This window comes from Clytia hemisphaerica, unplaced genomic scaffold, assembly GCF_902728285.1.
Source record: "Clytia hemisphaerica strain Z4C2 unplaced genomic scaffold, Clytia hemisphaerica genome assembly, whole genome shotgun sequence".
Classification (NCBI taxonomy): Eukaryota; Metazoa; Cnidaria; class Hydrozoa; order Leptothecata; family Clytiidae; genus Clytia; species Clytia hemisphaerica.
The window spans coordinates 361348-380089 of record NW_027104166.1 but is presented as its reverse complement, the minus strand read 5'-3'; the positions used below and the strand labels follow the sequence as shown (position 1 = coordinate 380089).

The 18742-nt window shown below is 35.1% G+C and overlaps 3 protein-coding genes across 4 annotated transcripts in view; 1 reads left to right on the top strand and 2 right to left on the bottom strand.

Annotated features, from left to right (window-relative positions):
- Positions 1–1224: 1224 nt before the first annotated feature.
- The window catches only part of LOC136814207 (uncharacterized), a 42094-nt gene continuing 24576 nt past the window's right edge, over positions 1225–18742 (bottom strand). Inside the window, exons 2-4 of one of the 2 annotated variants that reach the window (XM_067070720.1) lie at positions 17932–18171; positions 3405–3605; positions 1225–2726 (exon numbers count right to left, since the gene is read on the bottom strand). In XM_067070720.1, coding sequence (XP_066926821.1) covers positions 1774–2726; positions 3405–3605; positions 17932–18171 — 1394 coding nt within the window. In that variant the 3' untranslated portion in view covers positions 1225–1773. The remainder of the gene's footprint in view (positions 2727–3404; positions 3606–17931; positions 18172–18742) is intronic. The other variant, XM_067070721.1, reaches the window with a different exon arrangement.
- LOC136814175 (uncharacterized) lies at positions 6567–8386 on the top strand. Its single transcript, XM_067070687.1, has 2 exons — positions 6567–6944; positions 7352–8386. Exons 1-2 carry the CDS (start codon positions 6741–6743, stop codon positions 8336–8338), a joined length of 1191 nt encoding a protein of 396 aa, XP_066926788.1. The 5' UTR covers positions 6567–6740; the 3' UTR covers positions 8339–8386.
- On the bottom strand, positions 9989–13303 carry LOC136814205 (uncharacterized). The gene is made up of 3 exons (XM_067070719.1): positions 12686–13303; positions 11817–12297; positions 9989–10690 (listed from the first exon to the last, which is right to left on the bottom strand). The coding sequence occupies exons 1-3, from the start codon at positions 12773–12775 to the stop codon at positions 10122–10124; spliced, it is 1140 nt and encodes a 379-aa protein (XP_066926820.1). The 5' UTR covers positions 12776–13303; the 3' UTR covers positions 9989–10121.

Here is an 18742-nt window from a genome sequence, read left to right as displayed (position 1 = left end):
GTGACATTCATAACGTCCAAATAACGTTATTTGAACTTTAAAACAACGTTGTGTGCCAGCTGGGTAACTATCCATCTTGCTCTCACGGATTCCTTACTAAAGGAAAATCGATTTGAATAGGATTCGATACCAACTTTAATCCCACAATATCTTGAAAAAGAAGAATTTTAAAGAATTTTGCATGATAGAAATTCCTCCCCCGGACCCCACTAGCGAGTTGATGTATATTTGCACTTTTGAGGGCGTAAAGTGACTGAAGCGATTTGGAAAAACCCGCACTTCTGACCCGCAAATTCGAGGACGGTAAAAGTGCTGATTTACCGTCGTTCTCAGTTGGTCATGATCTAGTCAAATTAAAACCTTACCGTCTCCGTCGCTGAAAAACACATATACATAAACTCGCTACTATCAGTGTAGAGTCCGGAAAAGGCTGAGAACTCAACGCTGCCATTTGGGGATGGAGGACCATGTAAAGTGTCTCAGATATAAATTTGGAGATTGTTTATAATCGTTATAAAGACCAATAACAAGTACTTTTGAGAACTACTTTTCAGCGTTCCCAATAAGTTAATCAAGCTAGAGTTAAAAAATCTAGACTGGAATTTTGAGTGGAAAATCATCGAATTTGAAATCTTCACCCTCTGAAAATATAATGGGCAGATGGAGTGAAGAATTCGAGAATACCCGGGGGGTGGTACTCCCCTTGCCAAACCGACACGGGGATGTTCCGTTGAAGTTCGAAAAATGGACCCTACGTGGGACTAGTTTTTTTTGTAAAAAGTGACCCTGAATGGGACTGAAACTCCGAAATTCTCTCACAATGTTCCATATATTTTGTAGACTATCCCCAAAAAGCTACGCTACGAGCGCCAGTCGGGCTGGAATGGTGTCACACGGGAACAGTGAGCGTAGGAGTTAGGTATGCGTGAGAAAATTGTTTTATCGGGGCAAGTGCTTAAAGCAGCAGCCTCTAAACAACTTTTAGTCGTTCTCCTACGCAGCTCCTATTTTAGTGAACGCCGGCCGCCTTTATGTTCCTTCCCTCTGACATGATTAACTAACAGATTAGTTTGCTAGTCTACCTACGAGGGACTGATTTTTCTATTTTGTTGCGACCCTATTTGATGCTCATGCATGGATTTGAAAAAAGGTACCCTGGCCAGTGGCACATCCCCTTACCCCTTTTTATAGTACCCCTCCCCCAGGAGAATAAAATGAAAAATTCAATAACTTTTCTGTTTTATAAAGAATCGTTTTATATTTGGAAAAATATTTACTAAATAGAAAAATAAAATACTATCAAATAAAAAGTATTTCCAAGATTTGAGCCTAGATATGCTTATAACGTGTAATACCAAGTAATACGGTAGTCAGTTTTGAAATTTCGTTTTCAATCAAATCCTTCCCAAAAAAGTTTGTTATAAAATATAAATAATAAGTAAAAGTCGTTTGAAAAAAATCTATTAAATAAAAAGGGTCTCGAGCCTTTTTTTTCAAACGAAATGCTTCTAAAATAACATGTTTTGTATGGAAAATTTTTTCTTACATAGATAGGAAGTAGCAACCAGTTAGCAATAAAAGAGATATAAGAGTGCACGAACATTTTTTAACCGCGGCGGCCCGCTCATAATCAGAAGAAACAACGACATCATGAATATTTTTCAGGCGAGCAAGTTCGCTACGTGAAGCAACCTAAGCTCCTGCGGGGCAATAAAAACAAAAAGGTTCAAACAAAAAATATATTACAAAGGTTACTTAGTTCTCCACAAAAGCCTACAAATTTCCAACAAAGTTTGCTATTTTTGTGTTCACTTTTAAATACTCTGATCCGTGGACCGGGTCTGGCTGTATCCCTTGCAAATCAAATTGAACGTTTACATTTTTTTCAAACATCAAGATATGCGACGAACCTCCAAAATGGAAAGCTCCGATATCTTGTCCCTTCATGACGTTATCACCTGTTTTAATTGACAGCTCAACCGATGAAACTTCTGTCATCCCAATTGCAATAAAACCTACGATTCCCAAGGGAGTTTTAGTGTCTATAAGAACTACCCCACGGGTTGCCACGTGCGCTAGATAAGGTTGGCATTCAGGGTAATCCATTTTCTGATCATCAAAAGTGATTTGAGAGAAACAAAGGCCTGGGATGACATCGGATCGTATGATGGTGCCCGATGCGGGTGCATGGAACCGATGATAAACATGTGGAGTGAGTAAGCCTTGATAAATTGTACCACCAACAAATCTTTGTAAATTTGTGTCATCTTTCAAAAGATCTTTCAGCGAATAGGGTTGTGTTTTGATCCAGAAAGAATCTTTTTCAGCTACCTGATGACTGATTCTAAAAGGTGCGTTTTCGCATGCGTTTGTGATGACCCTCCAATCACCTGGTGATTCTATAGGCCGTATTCCCGCTCTAATGCGCCTTGTGAAGAAATCGTCAAAACTCTTGAATCCTTTATACGGCTTGCTCGGATCACATACAAAAGTTTGATCGAAATCAGGAATCTCTTCAAGAGCTTGTGGTGAAAACCATCCTCCTTGAGGAGGATCGTCGACTCTCAAAATATCCAATGAAGCTTCAGTCACCAAGAAATTCCTTTGGTAATCAATAAGGATGTTCTGGAATAATTGATTGATCTTTTGGCTGGCGAAAGCAGTAAGGCCGGACGGTGTGACCATTGTATAGTAAAGGATGCAGACAATGGGCATAGGAATCTCCCCTGCAAAATATAAAATAGTCTTAAAAGCCATATCTTATATAATATATATACAAATAGAGGACCAGTCATAACTCGGGGGATTTCTCGAGCTCCCGTAGCGACCGTTAGAAAAGAGCAAGAGTTTGAGATGAATGGTTTTTGATAACTTTTTTTTTACTTGAACCATAATAAGATATCCCTTTGAAAGTTCTCACTTCTTAGTCAATGTGTGACTCTTCTCTAACTGAAGGGTTAGACGGTGATCATTCTCAAACTGTTGAAGAGCCTGTAACTCAAAATTTTCATAATTCAAACGAGTTTGTGTTCTTCGTGCTTTTCGAATTATTATTATTCCACTGTATTTAAATGCAAATTAAGTTTTTATAACAAAAATATTATCGATTTTATCGTAAAAGATAGATGAATACTATATATTGAAGTCAATTAGGGCACTGTCTAAGTTTGAGATAAGATCTCGAAGAAAAATTCCAAAAGAGATTTCATGACTCCCGTTTTTAATAGGGGATGTAAAAAGTCTAGCTTCAACATCTAGAAAACCTAAAAATCTTCTTCTTTTTTTCAAATGGAAGTCTTTATTGATCGATTTTGACAACTTACTAGGTCTGTCATCTACGGGAATAAATTAATCAATTAAATTACAGTCAATATCACAAAAAAAATAGCATAAAACTGAATTACCTGAGTCTTTGGAAACAAATCTTGGTGATTTTCGGATACATCTATTGATCAAGAACAGTGAATCTCGTGTATTCAATGAATGTGGATGTGTTTGCTCGCGAAACATTTTCACCAAAAGTTGACCAACCTGAATATCTTTGTTCATTGCCTCAAGAAGTTCTACTATGGACGGCTTGAGATCGGCAGCTTCTTGGATCTCCGCTGAAAACAAAATACAGACAATGGGTAAAAAATAAAACAACATTTTGACGAGTGTCCTTAGAACATAACCTGCCTAGTCTGGGAGTAAGACAACTAGAAATTTTCACAGCTCATTTTGAGCAACCGTACTTTAGAACAATTCATAATTAGTTTTGATTTGCATAAATTAAGATCATGTTTTTCTTAACAGAAACACTCGAAAAAGCCAGACTTGGAGCCCGATTTGATTTTTTTTGTAGTAAAAAAGGGTTAAATTCCTGCTTTTTCGGGTGTTTGCAGATGTCCAAATAATTGTAACGGCCAAGTTCAGTCTCATGACAAATTTAATTCTGGTCAGGAGGTTAATAGTATAGATAAACAAAAAACAAAAAAACACACAAAGGAAGAAAAAATAGACAATAAAATATAACATGAAGCCCACAGGGTGTAAACAGACAGACAGACAGACAGACAGACAGACAGATAGTGGTAAAACTTTAAACAGGTTTTAGACTTGAAGCAAATTCAAGAGACAAAATTCTTTCCAACTTTGCAGACGTCAACAGAAATCAGCAAACTTTTTAAAACTGTTCATGTCAGCAGAATTAGTCGCGCGGCTGAGGTCGAAAAACGTTTCATTTCGTGATACATATTTTAGATTCCAAAAAAACAACGGAAACTCGCGAATTAGTATGTGTAGATTACAAAATCAAAAAGTTTCCACGATATTATCGTGCAAGTAACGAGTAATTGGCGATTTTTTGCGTTTCCAGGCAAAATTGCAAGGCCTGGAAATTCATTTTTTTTCATGATTTTTGAGGGGTCTTCAAATTAAAAAAAGACCTATACCACATGATAGAGCTCTTCAAACTGAGCAAAAAAATGTATTACACCAAAGTCCGAACTTCTCTAGATCAAAAGTTATGGGCCTATTTGTGGTAAAAAACTGATGGAAAACAGGGAATTTCCCCACAATCTGCATTAATTTATGCAAAATTAAACACCTTTTTGACCACAAATAGGCCCATAACTTTTGATCTAGAGAAGTTGGGACTTTGGTGTAATACACTTTTTTGCTCAGTTTGAAGAGCTCTATCATGTGATATAGGTCTTTTTTTAATTTGAAGACCTCCCAAAAATCATGAATTTCCAGGCCTTGCAATTTTGCCTGGAAACGCAAAAAATCGCCATTTACTCGTTACTTGCACGATAATATCGTGGAAACTTTTTGATTTTGGAATCTACATATACTAATTCGAGAGTTTCCATCGAAAAAAGTGGAATCTAAGAGGTGTATCACGAAAATCATTTTCTAGCCACTTTTTTCGACCTCAGCCGCGCGACTAAATTCAAAAGAAAAAATTCTTCACAATTTTCCATCGATGGTTTTGGAATCTGCTCAAACAATTTTCCCTGTAGATAAAATTTCAAAAACATTTATTCATAAAGATGTCAAGTTGAATGATCAAAAACTCTAGCAGACACATAAACGCATAATCATAATAAGTAATCGAAGTAACGAAAGTGCCAAATGAATTTCAAATTTTGAAATTTGAAAAGAAGTAAAAATTTTCAAATTTCAAAATTTGAAAAATGAAAAATACAAAAAAATTTTGATTTTCAAATTTTGAAATTAAAAAAATTGTTTATACCCCAATCGACGTAATAAAAGTGCCAAAAGAGGTTTTTAAATTTTAAGTATGAATACATTGGGCTATTCCATTTTTAAACTGTACAGGGGTATTGACGAAATTTTCAAGGGGGGTCTAAGCCTTGATTTTCCAAGGGGTTTTTGTTCCTTTTTCAGCTTTTCCAACAGGGTTATTCAAGGTTTATAGGGGGTTCTCCCCTCATAAACTGACATCAGTTGTTTTCCAGCCCTTTTTCACAAAATTTAGTTTTCCAGAGGGTTTGTATCCCAATTTCCAGGGGATAATTTGCTATTCAATATTTCCAGGGGGGCTAGTGAAAAAAGTTCGTCAATACCCCTGTATAATTTTTTTTAGAATAGCCCATTAGAAGGTTAGCAATCTGTGTTGACGTCAACAGGAGGTACACTAAAAGTGCAATAATCACCTAAAGCCCTGCAATTCGAGTGATTCTATCTTTGAGAGAATTGATTGGTTGATTAACGTCACGTGACCCGTCAAAAGACTTTTTGTTCCTAGTATGCAGAAGTGTGATTTGCACACACTGTAACATCATAATTTGACCTTAAGAACGTTTAGGTAATCAACTTTACCATATAAGGCAAAGAAACCACGTTATGGGGGTTTAGAACGATGTTTACTTTCGACTAATATAGCCTAATATCTGAGACAATAGGCAAAAAACAGGTGGATATTTTGTCCCTTCAATTTCACGAATATGTTTTTTCAAAGATAATTCTATTAGTTTGCTTCTTAAATTTCAGATAAATGAAAAAAGTGTGACAAATATAATTTTTAAAATTTAAACCTTTAATTGGCACTTTTATTACAACGAGCTTTGTCCAATTTTAAGCAATACTAAAAATTTTCCATTTTTCATTTTTCAAATTTCAAAATTTGAAAATTTTTACTTCATTTTAAATTTCAAAATTTGAAAATCATTTGGCACTTTCGTTACTTCGATTGTTGTGATATTTTTTGGAATCCTTGTATAGTATATATAATTTTTTTTCATCTTCAAATATATCAGAGTAAGCCATCCGTGTATGAAAACGTCCATTCGATTTTTGGTCAATTTTCAATATTTTGAAAATTGAAAATTGATTTTTTGCAGCAATTTTCAATATTTCAAAAAGTTTAAAAATTGAATTTTGAATTTTGATTCAATTTTAATTTTTTTTTCACGCTCAAGAAAATTGAGAATTGAATATTCATCCAATTTTCAATATTTTATAGTCTCAAAAAAATTGAAAATATAATTTCGGTCTTATTTTTAATTTAAGAAAAAATGTTGACCTTTAAAATTTATTGAAATTCCAATAGGGATCAAAAGGGAATGGCACTAGTGAGGAGGCCTGGGAACTAATTTCAAAACACAACCTTTTGTCTTTAGGGATCTGGGAGCAAGAGAACAATCATTTTTAAATTATTCATTGTTCGATTGTTATATTTTGTTGTTGAAGCAAGTTTTGAAAAGTGCTTATTCGTTAAGATAAAAACGCAAAGGATGGAGCTTGATCGTGTTAAGAAGCTGGTGCTTGCTGGTAAAACGTACGAAGAAATTTCAAGAATACTGACATCTGAAGCAACTACTAGAAGAGGATTTTCAGCAAGATCTGTAAGACGATTCTGCAATGACAATCAAATTGACAAGAAAAGATTGTTTGGAAGAGACCAAGTAGATAATATTGTAAAGAAGGAGCTTCTAAAGGTATGCATTGAGAAATTTCACTGATTTTTGTGTAGTTTGTAACATGTTTCCATTAAACAGACTTCGCGATGATAAAGCGTGTCACTGGAACTTTGAACAATTAACATATTTGAGATTCTTGTGGTTTTGGCAATGAAGCAGTGCCTGGACATGGGCTGGACATAGAACCCTGTAGTATTCATTTAGACAACATTTTTTATTTTGATGTTCTTTGTCATTCTTTGTCATGTCATAGATATTTTCCAATGGGTGTTTGTAAGGAAAATATAATGGAATAATGGTCATATAAACACATTACAAATAGTAGGAAATAAGCTAATCGATTTATTTAAGTGAATCTGGGAAATTGACATATTTTTCTATCAAGGTCGATTGTTGAATATTTTTTAACTTTTTGCATTTTATAGGTTGGAAAAAGTTATGGTCGAAAAATGATGACTGGTGCGCTTAGAAGTAACAAAATCAATGTATGCGAAGAGAAAGTTGGGAAATCATTGAAAAGGCTGGACCCTCATTCACAGCGTCAACGACAAGAAACAGCTGGTCGATCCTTAAATCCAAAATGTTACTCTGCTGATTATTTCGGGCACAAAATTCATATCGATCAGAATGAAAAGCTTGTGATGTTTGGAGTGACCCACGTCATGGCTCGAGATGGTTTCTCCGGAATGATTGTTGCATTCACTAACATGCCCATCAAAAATAACTTAGTTATTTACGATCAGATTTATAAAAAGAGTGCAATGGAGTATGGATTATGGGACCAGGTTAGAATTGACGGTGGTAAAGAATTTGTCTTGATTTGTCATATTCAAGAAATGATGCGGGACCAGCGGCGAAACCAATCAATAGAACCTTTTAAATCAACAAAGTCAACTGAGAACAATATCATCGAACGAATGTGGGTTGAAGTGAATAGCCGAGTTAACTACCCGCTTAAAAGTGCTTTGAACCGATTTATTCAACAAGGTGACATAGACTTCTCATCAGAATACACAAAGTATGCTGTTTCTTGGGTGACCTGTCGCGTATCATACGTTGGATTGAAAAGATTTGTTGACGCATGGAATCATCATTCAATACCTAAGAAAGGACGACCGATTGATTTAATGGCTTCCAACAACAGAGCTGCTTCGGTTTCGAACATGCTAGGAAAAGAAGAAGCTGCAGAACATTACGAATGCGTAACTAGCAGAACTCTGACTCGTGAAAACGAGTTTGGTACCGATCCATTATCACATTGTGCTGAGCTGAGAATACGGAGAGAAACGGAAATGACGAAAAAGTGTTGCTTTGACTCTATTTTTTCGGATGTACAACAACATAATACAACCTCATTTTTATTTTGTATCCAGCATTTCATTGTACTTTCAAATGCATTGTTAGTTTGTTAATATACGTTTATATTATTTAAGAATAGCTCAACGGCGCTTTGTTTCAAACTTTATACTTTTTCTCATTTTTGCTTTACACGCTTTTTTATAAGAATGTCAGGGTGAGATTTGGGGTCTAGAACAAACGAAAAAACACTATTTTTATAAAAAATTAGAAATAAAGCGGTCAAAGGAGGACTGTCAGGTCTTGCTCTTGATCAAAAAAACCGTACGGGAACCGTACTCCCCATGTTGAGAATACATCATTTCTCTGGAGGTTACGCCTCTGGATTTCCAAGGAAATTTTAGGCCATTCCCCTAAGGAAATTCAACATTTTTTATCTTTTTTGCTACACCCTCTGGATTTCCAAATAAATTGCCTAATATTCAGAGAATCCCCTCGGATTTCCACCCATATTTTCTTAAAACCCCCTGGACAGGAAATCGACATCCTCGACGGGGGTGTACGATTTTTTTACTACTAATCATGTATTGCTTCAAGAGCACGTATAATACAATTTTCGTCTAGATCAAAGCTAAGAAAATTTTCCTAAAGTTACAAAATTGGCTCTATCAGCTAAAGAATAGCCCTAAAATCCTGACGTTAGATTCAAACAATTTGATAACCCCTTCCCTCGCGAATAAATGCCCCTTCTAAAGACGATCTATCTATCGATGGAATACAAACGTTCACTACTGGTTGTTCGCAACCACTTGGACGATGGAAACAAGGCTTTAGACACAAAGGAGTAATTAAGGAGTTATCACGAGCCTATTTAATGACAAAAAACCCCGAAACATTTCGGCTCCTCCAAAGCCCAGTGAAAAAAAAGATTTCTATATTGCTTAAAATTTGTGACCTGACTATAATTATCAAATTTACACACGAAAATATAATCAAAATTCAATACATTATATTTTTTTGTAAGAAGATTGAAATAAAACAATAGGACAAAAGAAAAAAATTGTAGAGTCGTGCATCAATTACAGTCTTACAGGGAATTGAATTTTCAAAAGCCTTTAGGACCTTTTACATCGGAATCGAAATTATCAAATCTATATATTAATACGCTAAAACGTGTGTGTTTACAACGTTATGTAAAAGGTTTTCGAAAATCTAACAAAGCTTGCAAAGCTTCTTCTTCACGGCGTTGAACCATCGTCTTTTTGCACCTTATGCAAATTTCCTACCTTTGAGACGCCAAGATACTATTTTCTACACATCAATATTGGAGCTGGATGGGTTAAAATCAACCTTCTACACCCAAATATAATTTTTGCTTTTGAAGAATTCTTATTCAGATGCCCGGGGTGGGGGGGGTACTAGGGTTGGTGAATGAGGGGTATGTGCGGACGGGACCTCCGAAAACTGACCCTTAGAGAGACTGATTTTTGCTGAAAAGATGACCCTTAGAGAGACTTTTTGAATTTTTTTCGATTTTTGAAAAAAGTCATACCCGAGAGACTTTATTACAATTTTTTCTCTGGAAATCAAAAAATTTCCTAAAAATCCTGAATTTTCCGACCCTTAGAGAGACTTTGAAAGGTGCTTTAAAACTTTCTGTTTACAATAGCGGCTCCCTATCACTTTCAAAACTTTTCAAAGTAGCATACGGCTAGTAATTAGTTATTTCAGAGCGCTCATTAAGATTCAGGAGTCAATGGGGAGTCAATGAAGGAAATAAATTTATTTCAACAAACAGAAAGATATCACTTATTTTAAAATGAGATAGGAAATCTAAAATCTACATTTTTGTAATGTTATACAAACAAGTTTGAAGTGACAAAAGTTCATGACAAAAGTTTATGAGTCTGGAATGACTGGTAATGTATCGTCAAAGGCTCCACCAAGCCCATCATCTTCATTGTCGTCGATATCAGATTCTTCATTTTCCATAATCTTTATCTGATCGATAAGATTGTCAAATCCACGTAATCTAAATGAATGAGCTAATCCTCTCTCGCATCTGCATTTCGGGCACGTTTTCGCTGACACGTTACTTGAGCCAAAGTGTCGATCTGAGCAGGCCTGGCAACTCACCAATGTACCACATTGTTGGCAGCCCATAGGTTTTAAGGCAGGATATCGGTGGCAAATGCAACAGCTGAAAGCTTCTTCGAGGGAGTGCAAAAACGCAGCAGAAAAGTGGTGTTTGAATGCCAACTTTTTAAATGTTTCTAAAGCACCTTTTATATCTGTTAACTCACCGACTACATTATCCAATGTTGATTCCTCGTGCAAACTTCGCCGGCGTTTATTTGGGGTTGGGCTTGTAGTTTCGATTTCTTCTAAGGATCTACGTCTGCGATTACTGATGTCTTCTCTAGGGACAGCAAAAACCTTACGGGATCCAACTTTCCAGAATGCGACTCCTGAGCAGAATTAAAAAATAGCACGTATTTAGTTTCATGGCCACAAGGAGCAAAAGCAGTTTTTCAGTTCAGTATTCCTTGGTTCAGTCACTTGTTTTGAAGTACTAGAAAATCCACTTAAACCAGCTTAAACATTGTACTCATAATTTGAGTACTAGTTGATTTTCTCGTTAGTTTGTTGAACTTTCTTTATTGATTTCAAGGTCGTGAATTCGCAAAAAACTTTATTCCTGATTTAGCCAAAATATTTTCTTGATGGAATCACAGAAAAATTTGATGATTTATGGAACTTATTAATGCAAATCAGTCAATTTTAGGTATTATAGAACACGACTCCTCCCCCCAATTCAAATATAGTGTAGTTTAGTGTAGTGGCAAGTCAGACCATTTTGTAGTTCCGCACCCGGTACTAGGCATAGCACTCGTATAGTTCGAATTATAATATACATATTACATCTTTTCCATATTTCTTTTTAGCACAAACTTTTAGTACATAGACTTTTTCAACAGTGAGTTTTTTTTAATGCATAATGAGCAAAAGGTCTATATAATTCTTAGACAACGCCCCTTAAACCTCGTTTACACTAGAGTTAAAAGTTCCGGATTGCGTTCAAAACTGAAAAATAATTCCGTTTTGGGGACAAATTTTGATAAAAACGCAACGTTTTGAAAACATAAGAGTAGAGTGAAAAACTTTTTTCCATTTTCATGTGAAATAAAATTTTTTATTTTTTAAGCAATGTAAACACTTTTGTTACTGCACAGAGTACGCATATTTTTAAAATATAATTTTATGTGTAGACGACAACACCCTTGTCTGGTAAAGTTAAAAATTTAAAAGAGCCACCCCACTAAAAATATGATGGAAGAACAATAGAATTTCATGACCCCATTCGACATTGAAAAAACTTAATCGTTTGACCCACTCCAGCGGATTAGAAAGTTATAAAATTTCACCTCGCTGAGTTTTTCGATACCCACTGGGGTACAGAGACAGGGTTATAGAATTAGATAAATGCCACCACCACGGCCAAATTCGCATTAACCTATTCCCTGAGGTGGATAAAAGTCTAGTTAGAATTTTTCATAATGAAACGATGATTTAAGTTGAAAAGTTTTTACAAACCTCTGGTTCCTTCTTGATCATAGTAGGACAATCCATTTGCGCCGACAAGAACTAAATCATAATCATCGTTTATTTCTTCGTTAACTTTGCCAAGTATGAAAGGAATATTAGCTTGTTCCTCCGAGTACAAATTCACATGTACGCTTAAATTGTGAAAGTGGACGTTTGTCGGCTTTCCATTTTCGCCTACATCAGCTCTGACGACTTTCACGGTGGCTAACGGTTTTCTGGCTATTCTCTGGAGACTAGATGGTGGCTGTCTTGGTGTGGATTGTTGTGCTGAATTGGTAGCCGGGGTGGATGATGTTACATCAGTGCTGCTTGATGGTTGAGGCTGGGATTGGGATGCTTGAGGAACGCCACTTATACACACATTGAAAATCGTTTTGTCCGCATAGTCTCCGAGGTCGAAGTTTGCATGATCGTTGGTGAATTCGGCATTCGAGCCATGTTTTAGGAAAATTCCAGTTGTATCAGTAATCTAAAAAAAGAGAGAATTATTTATAACGAATCAACAAGGTCGACGTTTTGTCATTTTTAGCCTTTTCATCTCTGACAGAATCAATTTTTTTTTACGAAATATAAAAAATATTGTCCGAAAAATCCATTTATCGTCTCGAAACACCACACCCCGGAGATGCAATGGATTTTGAAAAAACCGTAAAAAAATAACAGAAAAAAAAGAAATCCTAAATTCATTTTTTTTCTAGTGGAATCGAGATATGTAGTAGGGCAAAAATAGCTTTCCATAATACATTAATAATACATTGACCAGCTTTATTGCTCAGATATGACAGATGAAATCTTATATCACTCCAGGACTTAGCAAACATACTTTTATACCCCTTTTTCAGAACAATAAAACTTACTTGGAATGATCTCCCAATGTTTCGTTGATTGATTTGACTCAATCTTAATTTCACTTCTGCCGCGCCATAACACAAGGTAAAAGTCTTCATTGTTTTTTACTCACCCAGCTCACGGACGTCCTGACACTTTCAAATGACCTGGCAGCTTTGTAAAAATACGCTTTCTGCTAGTTATAAATATCTCCGAAAATAAAAGCTTTTGAAAAATAACCAATCAGAGGAGAAGGCGCGTAGAAAACAATAGGGAAAGTGACAAAGGAAAGTAAAAATGAGAAACCCAACGATACGCGTTTGTTTATGCAAAAATAATTTAAAGTTCAAAGAAAAAGTACCTGTAAAATCTATTCAAATTAGAATGGAGTTTCGACCAATACACAATAGTCAGCAAATAAATGATAACAGACACGGGAGAAAATTCTTTAAATATCTCTGGTGGGTATTTCTAAAATGAGACAGGAGATGAAAGTAGGTGTTTACGTAAAATCTACGTCATCACCTTTTCATCTTTTTCTTCTTTGGGTGTGGCTAACAAAAATTTTTCGGAAATGCAAAATTGACTGACAAAAAAGGTCAGCGGCACGGCCAGCGGCACGGTCAGCGGTTCACAAGAAAGAAAGGAAAAAGTATATTATGTTATCATATTTTGTCGAAAGCACATTTCTTTATTATCTTATTTATTTTATATCATTTACTGTATGATTAGGCTTTTGTTGAAATTACGTCATGGTGATACAATAACTTTCCAATTAACCGCTGACACACAGGCCGTGTGCATTAAATTTAGGCTATTTTAGACAGATTTTAGAGCATCTTTTTCACCGGGCTATTCACCGGGGCGGACTTGACAGGGACACTAATTTATGGGTGTTATAAATAAATGTTCCAAATTCTTATAACAATTAATGTATTCTGTATCGTATCATAACTGCACACATGTTTTCTTCCCAGATCCCTAAAGACAAAAGGTTGTGTTTTGAATTTAGTTCCCAGGCCTCCTCACTAGTGCCATTCCCTTTTGATCCCTATTGGAATTTCAATAAATTTTAAAGGTCAACATTTTTTCTAAAATTAAAAATAAGACCGAAATTATATTTTCAATTTTTTTGAGACTGAAAAATATTGAAAATTGGATGAATATTCAATTCTCAATTTTTTGAGCGTGAAAAAAAAATCAAAATTGAATCAAAATTCAAAATTCAATTTTTAAACTTTTTTAAATATTGAAAATTGTTGCAAAAAATCAATTTTCAATTTTCAAAATATTGAAAATTGACCAAAAAACGAATGGACGTTTTCATACACGGATGGTAAGCCGTAAAAACGATGTTTCTACTCATATTTTCATTTGGAAATATTTTCTCTTTTTCTACTATAATGTTTTCACACCCTATCTTTTTCAAAATATCTGGGGTTATTCATTCATACCATTATTCAAGTCTTTACAAGGGTTTAAAATACTTTTCCTTAATCATAGAAATAGAATTCCTAGAAATCTTGTCTGTAAATTTCATTCTTCCGGGTATTCCACTTTTAAGTGAGGCTTTTCAACAAGATTTTTGTTGGAGAAGTGTTGGTTGAAAAGCCTCAAGGGTCGGAGAAAAGATAAAAAAAAAAAAAAAATTCCAATATTTAGCCCTAAAACCCGGGAGAGGGCAGTGGGTTTACCAACTGACGGTATATGCGGCGAAAAAAATTGGCTTTTAAAATCGCACGCTTGCAATGCAGAAGAACATCGATGACGTCATTTTTTGAGCTGTTTATTTTCCTTTATAGCTTCTCAAATATTGATTTTCAGGTGTGTTGTGATATTTTTTGGAATCCTTGGACTTTCATTTGAGCCATATATGAGCTTCTAATTTCACTTTCATTTTCAAGCTCCAGCAAAAGTGATGACGTCACATGGGGACCAGCAAAATGGTAAAAAATTTTCTCACCACTCGTTTTTGTGATCTTATGGACCTAATTGATCATTTAAAAAAGTCAGTTTGCTTTTAGCAACTCTGTGCACACAAGTTACTTCAATGAAAACCATATCGAAAACAACCTAGATGCTGAATGGACCTAAATCGAAGTAACGAAAGTGCCAAATGATTTTCAAATTTTGAAATTTAAAATGAAGTAAAAATTTTCAAATTTCAAAATTTGAAAAATGAAAAATGGAAAATTTTTAGTATTGCTTAAAATTGGACAAAGCTCGTTGTAATAAAAGTGCCAATTAAAGGTTTAAATTTTAAAAATTATATTTGTCACACTTTTTTCATTTATCTGAAATTGAAGAAGCAAACTAATATAGAATTATCTTTGAAAAAACATATTCGTGAAATTGAAGGGACAAAATATCCACGTGTTTTTTGCCTATTGTCTCAGATATCAGGCTATATTAGTCGAAAGTAAACATCGTTCTAAACCCCCATAACGTGGTCTCTTTGCCTTATATGGTAAAGTTGATTACCTAAACGTTCTTAAGGTCAAATTATGATGTTACAGTGTGTGCAAATCACACTTCTGTATACTAGGAACAAAAAGTCTATTGACGGGTCACGTGACATTAATCAACCAATCAATTCTCTCAAAGATAGAATCACTCGAATTGCAGGGCTTTAGCCCCTTTAGGTAATTATTGCACTTTTAGTGTACCTCCTGTTTACGTAACCACAGATTGCTAACCTTCTAATGGGCTATTCTAAAAAAAATTATACAGGGGTATTGACGAACTTTTTTCACTAGCCCCCCTGGAAATATTGAATAGCAAATTATCCCCTGGAAATTGGGATACAAACCCTCTGAAAAACTAAATTTTGTGAAAAAGGCCTGGAAAACAACTGATGTCAGTTTATGAGGGGAGAACCCCCTATAAACCTTGAATAACCCCCTTGGAAAAGCTGAAAAAGGAACAAAAACCCCTTGGAAAATCAAGGCTTAGGCCCCCCTTGAAAATTTCGTCAATACCCCTGTACAGTTTAAAAATGGAATAGCCCAATTTATTCATACTTAAAATTTAAAAACCTCTTTTGGCACTTTTATTACGTCGATTGGGGTATAAACAATTTTTTCAATTTCAAAATTTGAAAATCAAAATTTTTTTGTATTTTTCATTTTTCAAATTTTGAAATTTGAAAATTTTTACTTCTTTTCAAATTTCAAAATTTGAAATTCATTTGGCACTTTCGTTACTTCGATTGACCTACCTCATGATGAAAGTTAGATAGCAATGTGAGGAGAAAAAAATCAGTCAGAAAATATCGCGTTTAGCGAAAATGCATAACGCAATAAATTCATCATTGATTGTTGATAATGGGAGAGGGAAGGGTTGTAGGGTAAAAATAAATAGAAAGTTCTGGTCGCAAAAATCAGTTTTATTGATAATTGAACCATGCTTCATGGTGGGCATTGCTATTAATAATGTTTTTGTGTCAAAAACTTAGAAATACAAGGAAAAAAATCTAATGAAAATGTGCAAAAAGGCGATTTCCGGCATTTTCAGCCATGTTTTGAGCATTCCGAATACGCATCTTTCTGCAAAAAAATCAGAAAAAACTAAAGATGAAAATTCGAGAAAATGTAAAAAAACGGTTTTTCCGGCACATTTCCAGCATTTTCGGCCGGAAAAAATGTTTTTCGAATATCGGGCTCCGTCACATTTTAGGTATTGTCATATTGCATCAGTGTGCAAAATTTCATAAAGAAATATAAAGTACAGCTCGAGAAATTCAAGAAATACCGTTTTTCCGGCAAAAATCGGCTGTTCCGGCAATTTTTAGAAAGTTCCGGCTTCAAAACTCAGTTTTATTGACGATTGAACCATGCTTCATGGTGGGCATTGCTATTAATAATGTTTTTGTGTGAAAAAACAACGAAATATAAGGAAAAAGTCTGATGAAAATCTGCAAAAACGGCGATTTCCGGCATATTTCCGGTATTTTCGGCCGGAAATGAATTTTTTTCGAAAATCAGGCTCCGTCACATTTTGGGCATTACTATTTTTGCATCATTGTGCCAAAAATCAGAAAAAACTAATGAGCCAATCTCGAGAAAAGTTGGTAACGAACTAACGGACTAACGAACGGACGAACATCTGTTAATTTATAGGACCTCCGGGTAGGTCCAAAAAATACAATGAAATAGTTTTACTGATATATTTGCACTAAGCTGATCATCATCATTGCTCGACCGCAGTCGAGACTGCATAAGCTAATGAAACCCAATCTTGCAAAAAATCTGTAACCGTTGAGCGGCTAGACTTTCCCATACCTGGGAAGCCATTCATAAGCTACTTTACAATGGAAAAAGACCAAAACTGTAGGTATGATATGTGATGATGTTTGGCCGTATCAGATTATCGTGTCGTTAATTGTTGGCGTAATGGAAATGATATCGTCTTTCAGTTTAGCCTGGATATCCAAGCTGTAAATTATTTTCATATTTTGGTGTTTCTGCTACCTTAATTCCATTAATTTTTGCGCCCCTTTTATCTTCGCGCAGAATACGTGCTCGAAAATAAAAGGAGCGCGAAACAGGCCTATTTTCGCACACTTAGCCGCGCGAAAATTAAGGGTGCCAATTTTGCCAAAATTTCCGGAATTCCATAAAAAAAATACTTGCAATTCCGATACCATTTTTTGGGGTATTTTTCCTTGTTTTGACTAATTTTTCGTCAAATTTGATTTTTCATGTATGAATTCCGAAAAAGGGGGATAAAAACTTTATAATACCGTAATTTCGAAGCAAAAATTCATGGATTTCCGATACCAAAACAATTTCACAATTCCGAAATACCGAAAGAATTTTGGCAAAGACTACAAGATTTGATAAAAGTTGAAAAAGAGGCTTTAAAGCAAAATTCACTACAAAAATATACTTTATTTGAAAGTCTCTTGACCATATTCTTAAATAAAATGTTGAAGAAAGTATGAAGCAACCATTCCGCTTCGACCGCCACGTTTTGTGTTTACGGAGCGCGGAACTAGAAAATATAGCTTTTATAGCCAGTATCAAACTTTAGCCGGCTTTTAGCTTCTTAGACGGCAAAAAAAGAAGTGTGGTACAGATTTTAGGCACCGTTTCTACCAATACGGACAGACCGACTACTGACACAAGGAAGGAGGAATTAAGAACAGGAATGCAAATGAAAGCCACTATCGCTGACGCTGGGCCCAAAAAAACTATCACTATAACTTTTAAATGGTTTACGGTCTGAATATCCAGGCTAGCATTATGGCGAGTTCAATAAAAAAGTTTCAACTCACTTATTTTATGTCCGCTGTTCACAAAATTCCTTATTTCTTCATCCACACTTTGGACATCAGGAAAAAATTGTTTGAAATTTATATATTCCTTGGTGAGATGTACGTTAATCATTTCACGGTGGATCCAACTTAATACAATTGTTTGATCTTCAGCTAACCATTTCTCAGACATAATGTTTCGTGAAGATTTTGGCGATTCCACATTACGTGTTTTATTTCTGAAGGTGGTCTCACCAGCAGCTACAACGAGAAAATGAAAAGATGGCATGGATTAAAAGGTACAAATGTATCTCTATTCGAGATAAGCAAACCTATGAGACCAATACATGGGAGACGAAACAAACGGCCGTGTTCAGACAAGCAAATCTTATTTTGAAAGTCGGTAGCACTGTGTTGATATTGGAATCCTGTTTTAGCGATTTCTTTTGTTTTCAACGATTGACTACATCACTGTATCTCTTTCGAAAAATCACTCATTTGAGATTTCACTTTGTAACAAAAAGAAAATCGGGAATCCATCGCAAAACATTGATATGTGGTCTTTATCTATGGCCTTTAACTGCTAGACTACGGACAAAAATAAAGCTCAAAGATAAAACAAAGAAAGACTAGAAGAGAAAACTAAAATTTTAGATCTGACCATTGGGTTATTTCAGACAAAGAGCTTTGTGATTAGGGCTAAGTTTCTCGTTTTTTCTATTATATTTAGCTGCATGCTCTTCATTGGTTAGGCCTAAATTTTAAAAGGAATCACTCTCTTGTTTGGAAAGAAAGTTTTCATAATCTCAACATAGGACAAAAATTAGAAATC